The 8118-nt window shown below is 40.9% G+C and overlaps 1 protein-coding gene and 1 pseudogene across 1 annotated transcript; one reads left to right on the top strand and one right to left on the bottom strand.

Moving 5' to 3' along the window:
• Positions 1 to 2008: 2008 nt before the first annotated feature.
• Positions 2009 to 2936, bottom strand: LOC126061136 (olfactory receptor 8A1-like; annotated as a pseudogene).
• A 3677-nt stretch (positions 2937 to 6613) lies between these two features.
• On the top strand, positions 6614 to 7546 carry LOC126060758 (olfactory receptor 8B12-like). Its single transcript, XM_049857023.1, has one exon. The coding sequence runs from the start codon at positions 6614 to 6616 to the stop codon at positions 7544 to 7546; it is 933 nt and encodes a 310-aa protein (XP_049712980.1).
• The last annotated feature ends 572 nt before the right edge of the window (positions 7547 to 8118 follow it).

The raw sequence follows: 8118 nt of genomic DNA, 5'->3' as shown, positions 1-8118 counted from the left end.
TGCTATCTTTGGGAATTCAGTAGTTATTTTCTTTATTTATTGTTTGTAGATTTGTTTGCTTCATCATGTTTTTTTTGTTTTATTTGTTTATGTCTGAGCAGGTGGGCTGTGCATTCTTTGCTGTTTGCTTGTCTGTGGACATGATATTTTCACCTCCTTGTCCATGGTCAGAGCCAGTTGCTCAGCTATGGTGGAGCAGGGCAAGTCCAGATGAAGGGGATGGTCTGGAATGGTTGTTTGAGGCACATACTGGGGCTGACAGGTGAGCCAAAGGTCAGTGCAGGAGAGGGTCTGGTAGGCCATGCCTCTGCTGCTTGGGAGTGCAATGTTCAGCATGTGGTGCAGATAGGCAGGAGGGAGGGAGAGGGGAAGGTCGTGATGTGTGGAGTTAGGTTGAGAGAAGAGAGAAACAGGAGGAAAAAAAAGTGCTGAGGGAGCTGCCATTTGAGTGGAGAGACAAGAAACCAAGAAATTAAGGAAAATAAGGAAAATAAAAGAAAGAAAGAAAATAAAAAATGCCCTCAGGGATCCTTCCAACGTGGTTGCATAGACTGTGGAAGCAACCCCAAATGTATGCAATATAGCCTCACTTGGAGATGATACACAGCCCCAGGTATTCAGAGGACAGGAAAAGAAGGTAGGTAGAAAGAGACAAGAAACTGAGCAATGAAAAAAATAGAAAGGAAAAAAGAGAGAAAAAAACCAACAAACAAAAAGAAAAAAAATTCCGCCGTGGATCCCACCAGCGTAGTGACTTAGACCATGGAAACTGTTACCCAGCTGAGTAGTGCTTCACAGCCTGTCAAGAAGCAGCAAAGATGGCACAAGGAGTCAAGTGTTCAAGAGAAAGAGAGGGAGGAGGGGAGAGGCAGGGAAGAAACCAAAAGATGCCAAAAAAAAGCAACACCAGCAAAAAGGAATTGGGGGTGAAGAAGCCAGTCGGGGTGGATAAGTAAATCCTCATGGCAAGGAACTGTTGCATCCCATTCCTCCTCAAGACCCCCTGGGAAGTGACAGATTGACCCTCCAGGAAGCAGCAAATTAGGCTGCTAAGTAGCATTTATCTCCATTTGTCCTGTGTACACCAAATGCAAATTACGAGAATTAGTTTGGGTAATATGTTCCCTATTGAGGATAATAAATCAAAAATAGCTTTCTTAAAGTCATGGATTAAAGTTTTAAATTTATATTATAATCCAAATAGGTAAATGTTTATTAGAAGTCCAAAGATAGAAAAAACTGATCCTAGATAGAAGAAAACATAAACTTGAAATCGGCAAGACCCAAGTAGAGTCAAACATGAAATACATGACATTAAAAAGGGAAGGGAAAAGATGAGCGGATGCACTTCATCAGTCATGTTGAGAAATGTTTGCTCTCTATCAATGTGTGTGTAAATCTTTGGAGGATTTCCCCCTATATTTGTATCTCTTTTTTCAACTTGAGACAGAATAATGACATTTGCAACCAGTCTTCTTTGTGTTTTCTGCATGGTGGCCTTCACCTCCTTGGTCCTTTGTAAATTAGAGGGTTCAGCATGGGGATTGCTGTCGTGTAGGAACACAGAGCCCATGTTCTCCTGAGCCAGTGAAGTGACCTTGAATGGTTTTAAGTACATGAATGCAGCAGATCCATAGAACAATTCCATTGACACAATGTGGTAATAATATTTTCTCTATAGAAGGTAATGGTAATAATATTTTCTCTGTGGGAGCTAATAAACAATGAATGACTCTCAAACTCAATGCTTAAAGTTTAAAATTTATGTTAAATAAAAAAAGTTAGTAACTGTTTATCAAAGGGCTCAGGATAGAGAGAATAGATCTCGAACAAGAGAAAATATGAACTTGAAAATAGTAAGAGAAGAGAGAGGGTGGGAGGGAAGAGAAAAGAGAGAAGACGGTCACCAACCATGTAGAGAATTGGTGTTCCCCATTCATGGTTGGACTTTCCTCTGGTATTTATAACAACCTAGTTTTAAAATTGAGAAAGAATAATAATATTTTCATTACGACAGTTTTCTTCTCAGTGTTTTCTGCATGGCAGCCTTAACCTCTTCGTTCCTCAGAATATAATTCCAGGGTGCAGCATGGGGATCACTTTGGTGTAGAACACAGAAGCCACATTCTCCTGAGCAAAGGAACTGGCTGTGGAAGGTTTTAGATACATGAATGCAGTAGATCCACAGAACATTCCCACTGCTGTGAAGTGGGAGCTGAAGGTGCTGAAGGCTTTGGACCTACCCCCTGTGCTCCTGATGCATACGATGCTGGAAAGGATGAAGGCATAGAAGACTAGGTTGGTGAAACCAAAGAGTAAGATGTTGAATCCAGCCAAAAAGAAAAGTGTGAGCTCAATGTCATAGGTGCTAGAGCAGGAGAGTTTCCTGAGAGGGAGGATGTCACAGAAGTAATGACTGACGAGTCTCTCACAATAGGACAGTTTTAACATGAGGCCAGTTTCTATTTTTTAGCCAATGAGGCCCATGCTGTAGACTGCAGCCAGTAGCTGGGAGCAGATTTGATGTGACATAGTGATGTTATAACGCGAAGGGCTGAAGATGGCAGCATAGCGATCGTATGCCATCACTGTCAGCATGTAAGCCTCGGCAATGACAAAAACAAGGAAAAAGTAGAGTTGTGACATGCACCCCATGCAAGATATGCTGTTTTTCTCTGACAGAAAGTTCACCAGCATTTTAGGAGTACTGACAGAGGAATAGCACATATCCAGAAATGACAAATTGCCGAGGAAGTAGTACATGGGGGTGTGAAGCTGGGAATTCAGACAAATGAGCATGATTATGCCCAGGTTCCCCACCATGGTGACATGTAGGTCCCTAGAAAAAGGAAGAGGAGAGGGAGCTGGAGCTTTGGCCGATTTGTTAATCCTCTTAGAATGAATTCTGTCACAGTAGAATGATTCTCTGTAGCCATTCTCCTGGGGCTGGAAGCCTGTGGGGCTGGGAAAGAAAAGCCTCATGAAAGGCTGTAATTCTCCTTGATGAAGCTAGTTCTAAGCATTTGTTTCAAGCTTGGAGATCCTGGGCTGTTTCTTCCTTTGACTATTGTACAAAGCAGATAACACTACATTGGGCAATTCAACATTTTTCATGTGTGCAATTCAGTGAGACTTATTATATCAGTCACGTTGTGTAGTAATCGCCAATGTTCATTGCCAAATTTTTCGTCACAATAAACAGAAACACAATGTGTTCTAAACAATATTTCTGATTTTTCATCTGTCTTCTGCCTCTGCTTACCACTACTAAACTCCGATCTGTATACATTTGCCTATTCTATGTATATCGTATCAGTGATCTCATTCAATATTTGTTGTTTTATGATTGGCTTATTTCACTCAGCCTAAGCTTTTCAAGGTTCATCCATGTTGTGGCGTGGACTGGAAGACTTAATATTGTCAAGATGTCAGGGTGGAGCCCAGAATTCCTTCTTAACAAACATCCTAGGTAATTTTTATGACTCGTCAAGTTTGGGGAACCACTGGATTAGATTGATTATTTCCTGGGTATTTTAAGGTCTAAAATTTTATGAGTCTATTGGCTTAGTGTCAGAGTAAATAAGCAAGTGTCTGAGAGATTGAGATATAGGATAGGCAATTTTTGTCAGGGTAGAAGTTTGGGGTGAGAAGCATAAAACGGAAAGAGAAAAAAAAGCAAACCAAAGAAGAACAAATTTGTCTGTGGTGATTTGCTGGGGATCTGAACTACTGGGATTCAATTTGTGAGATTGGAGTAGCTTGAAAGTCAGTTGAGAGACGTGCTCGGGAAATGTGGGTGGGAGTCAGGGGCTGTCAGGGGAACTTTTTGTCTAGTTAGTAATTTAGACAAAGACTGGTCTTAGCAGAGTTTGAGAGCCATTGCCCAGTAGTGGTTCTTTTTACCATCAAATTTACACTCCATGAGAATATAGCAGAGAGGTATCAGAGAAGTCTCCTTTCTTGTCAGAGCTAGGAGTAGTACAATTAATTCCTAGAGTGAATTTGAGTATGAATAAATTATTGAATGTGCTCTTCTAAATTACAACAGCCCTTTGGATTTACTGTTTCTGGTTCTAAACACTTTTTTATATGAGTTAATGTGTCTATTTGTATTTCCCTAGAGGCTTTCAGATCCAAGAAGGCAAGGACCCTGCTTGATGGGTTTCAGTAGCTCTGATCAAGAGGTAGTTTAGCCTAGTGGTTAAGAATAAGGGACTTGAAGTCAGACAGGCGAAGACATGAGTGTGGGCTCAGAAACATGTTGTCTCTCAGAGTCCCTTACCTTTAGAATGAGTATCATTATTGTGAGGAATAAACAAGATTACATTTGTATAGTCCTTTTGGATCATGGTGCTAGGAGTCAGTATAAGGGTATTGTGTCTGGTACAGTATTGTGCACTCAACAAATGGTAATGATAAGTATGTTTTTCACAATGATTTTTTTTCTTAATAGTGCTGAATAGATGTTAGTTGAATGAAAGTATTAAGTCTATAAAAGCCAAATCAAGTAATATCTAGGGCATAAACAAACGTTTCTTCTTCCTTAGGGAAGGTAATCCCTGAGGTAATGATCCTTAGGGAATCTCTGTGTTAATAGTTTATCAGAATTTGTAATTCAAAACAAAACTTAAATCACCTATTATCCACTGGTTAGGGAAAGATGCTCTGTTTTCCCTGGAAACGGATATTTTGGGTAAATAAGCAATTAGAAATCATGTTCTTCAGTGCAGAAGGAGGTATAAGATAAATTAGAGGTTCTTATCCTTTGATCAGAACTGGGTGTGATTGTTAAGATTTTGTGTCAACTTGGCTGGGCCATGATTCTCAGTGTTTTGGCAGTTGTATAATGTTGTGATCATTTTTCTGTTGAAATTTGATATATGATCACCCCCATGGTGGAATCTGCTGAGTGATATTAATGGGGGTAGGGCCTGTGCCCCCTCAGCCTTCATCTCTTGGCCTTCCGCTGCCTACTTCCTTCCTGCTCACCTTGCAAATGTTGTTGGCTTGTTCTGGATCCAGCAGCTGTCTTTTGTCTGACCTCTGGTTCTTGGAGATTGAGCTGGAAGCTTACCTGTCCTTCTTGGGATTTTCTCATGTTCACGGCCTTCGAGGAAGAGCCCTGCTCCCTGACTTGCCTATCCTGGGTTCGCCAGCCCCTGTAGCTAAATGACTCAGTAGAAACCTTGCAGTCTTGCCTGCTGACCTTGGGGATTCCTCAACCATCACAACCTGTGAGCAGGATCTCTGCACTCCAGCCTGCTCATCTTGGGTTCACCAGCTTCTGAGGCTCCATGAATTGGGAAAGGACTCTATTTTGATCCAAGGACTTGGGATGTTCGAATCCCTACAATCACGTGAGTTGTTTCCTTAATATAAACCTCTCTCTTTATATTTATACGCATTAGTGGTTTTTCTTCTCTAGAGAACTCAGCCTAAGACACTGGGAGAAGAGTGTTCTGACCTCAAAGCTTTTCACTAGGCCCATTTCCCTTCCCAGAACAATCGTGGCTAAGAGACTGTAGAGTATAGCATTGTTGCTCTGAACTAAAGGAAGACAAGTGCCTGCCTGACCTCATCTGTCAGGTAACTGCACAAACCATGGGAGTCAGACTGCCTGAGTTCCCCTTCTGGCTGCAACCCAATAGTATTGTAACTTTGGGCTAATTATGTAATCTCATTGAAATGGGAATAATAACATTGTCACATAGCATTTAATGCACAGACTCTCATAGTAATTGCTAAATAAGTGTTAGCTTTAAAAGATCATTATTAAATGTACTGTCATTTGAGCTAAGAACTCTGGGGAAAACGAAGGAGCACATTCAATAATTTATTCATAGCTAAATTCATTCCCGGAATTAATCACAGTAGTCCGAGGTCTGACAAGAAAGGAGACTTCCATGACTCTTGTCCCCTATATTCTCATGGAGCCCTGGTGGCATACTGGTTAGGAGCTATGGCTGCTAACTAAAAGGCTGGCAGTAAAAACCATCAGCCACTCCTTGGAAACTCTGTGGGGTAGTTCTACTCTGTAGTATAGGGTTGTTCTTTTTTAATATTCTCATGGAGTGTAAATTTGATGGTAAAAAAAACCCCTCATGGGCAACTACTCTCAACCTCTCATAAGACCAGCCTTTCTTGAAATTATAACTAGTCATCTTCTTGCTCTGATTCAGAGCCTGTTCCAGAGATGGAGGCTCCGATGAGAATCACAGTGACTTCTGACTGTCAGGGCTGTCTTCAGAGAAGAGGACCAGGTTTCAGCAACCAAAGAAGAGACACAAGAGGAAGGGACATAGAAAATGCACATACTTAAAGATCTGACAATCACTCACCTTGTTTTTGCACCCTTCTCCCCAGCAGCACCAGCTCTCACCCTGGAGAAAAAGTTTAGCCTCGTATATATTCTGGACAGGTAAAGTCACTTGGTGTTGTGAAGAGAGATCCACAGCAAACAGTAAAGATTTTTCTATCATAATTTCAGTCTCTCTCTGTGGACTTAATTCCCAAGAAGGCAAGGAGGGAGTGCAGATACTAGAAGGGTAGTGGCAATATTTCTTTCCCTCTAAGTGGTTCTTTTCTGTTACCCCACAGAGTATCCGAGAGGAGAATGGCAACCAAGAATTCTTCTGTGAGAGAGTTTATCCTCGCAGGCTTAACGGACCAGCCAGGACTCCAGATTCCTCTCTTCTTCCTGTTTCTCTGCTCCTATGTGATCACTGTGGTGGAGAACCTGGGCTTGATTACTCTGATTGGGCTGAACTCTCACCTGCACACACCCATGTACTTTTTTCTCTTTAACCTCTCTTTAATAGATTTCTCTTACTCCACTACCATCACCCCCAAAATGCTGATGAGTTTTGTGTCAAAGAAGAACATCATCTTGCACGCAGGGTGTATGACTCAACTCTTTTTCTTCTGCTTCTTTGTTGTGTCTGAGTCCTTCATTCTCTCAGCAATGGCATATGACCGCTATGTTGCCATCTGTAAACCATTGGTGTACACAGTCACCATTTCTCCAAAGGTCTGTTTTTTCCTTTTGTTAGGTGCCTATGTGATAGGGTTTTTGGGTGCCATGGCCCATATGGGAAGCATAATGAGTCTGACTTTCTGTGCTGATAACCTTGTCAATCATTTCATGTGTGACATCCTTCCTCTCCTTGATCTCTCTTGCAAAAGCACCTATGTGAATGAATTGGTGTTATTTATTGTTGTAGCCTTCGACATCGGAATGCCTATTGTCACCATATTCATCTCTTATGCTGTAATACTCTCTAGCATTCTCCATATTAGCTCTACTGAGGGTAGGTACAAAGCTTTTCGTACCTGCAGCTCCCACATAATTGTGGTTTCTCTTTTCTTCGGTTCTGGGGCTTTCATGTATCTCAAACCACCTTCCCTTTTTCCTCTTGACCAAGGAAAAGTGTCCTCCCTGTTCTATACCATTGTGGTGCCAATGTTAAACCCATTAATCTATAGTTTGAGGAATAAGGATATCAAAGTTGCCCTCAGGAAAACCTTAAGAAGAAAAACTTTTTCTTGAGAAGGGAGCAATATTTGAAGAAGGAGATCTAATACTTTGATTATTAGTGTGTGCGTGTGTGTGTGTGTGTGTGTGTGTGTGTGTGTTTAATGAGGAGTTCAAGCTTCAGTGTTTTATCTCCTAATCAGAAAGAGAACTTTAAGTATTTTTGGATGAGTGTTTAGTGCAGACCTATTTTCCCTAATGCTCACCCCATGTTGACTGTTCCAAGCATTCTTTATCTTATGCAGATTGTTTCTAAAATCAAGATTGTTTAATCTTGAATTGACCATACAAATCATTGAATCTAGCCTTCTCATTTAACAGGCCACACATTGGAGACTCAGAAATATTGAATATGTTGCCCATGAACACACAACTATTTGGTGCCAAACTGGCAGTGGACTCTAGGCCCTTGAATCCCAATCTACTTTGTTTTCATTTATGTCATATTTTCTTGTTCTATTGCTCCCTCACAGATTGCATTTTAAAGTTATGATATGTTAACACTTTAAAAATCAGATTCCATTTACAATAATATCATTTAACTTCTCAAAAAATCATTTTTAATAATTACTTTCTTTTTCAGGAGG

The sequence above is a fragment of the Elephas maximus genome, chromosome 17 (genome assembly GCF_024166365.1).
Source record: "Elephas maximus indicus isolate mEleMax1 chromosome 17, mEleMax1 primary haplotype, whole genome shotgun sequence".
NCBI classification, from domain to species: Eukaryota; Metazoa; Chordata; class Mammalia; order Proboscidea; family Elephantidae; genus Elephas; species Elephas maximus.
Note: the sequence above shows the minus strand (reverse complement) of the source record. Positions and strands in the feature narration are given on the sequence as shown.

Bases quoted from the DNA above. Each gene is read 5' to 3' on its own strand.
- LOC126060758 (XM_049857023.1), top strand. From the start codon at position 6,614: ATGGCAACCAAGAATTCTTCTGTGAGAGAGTTTATCCTCGCAGGCTTA.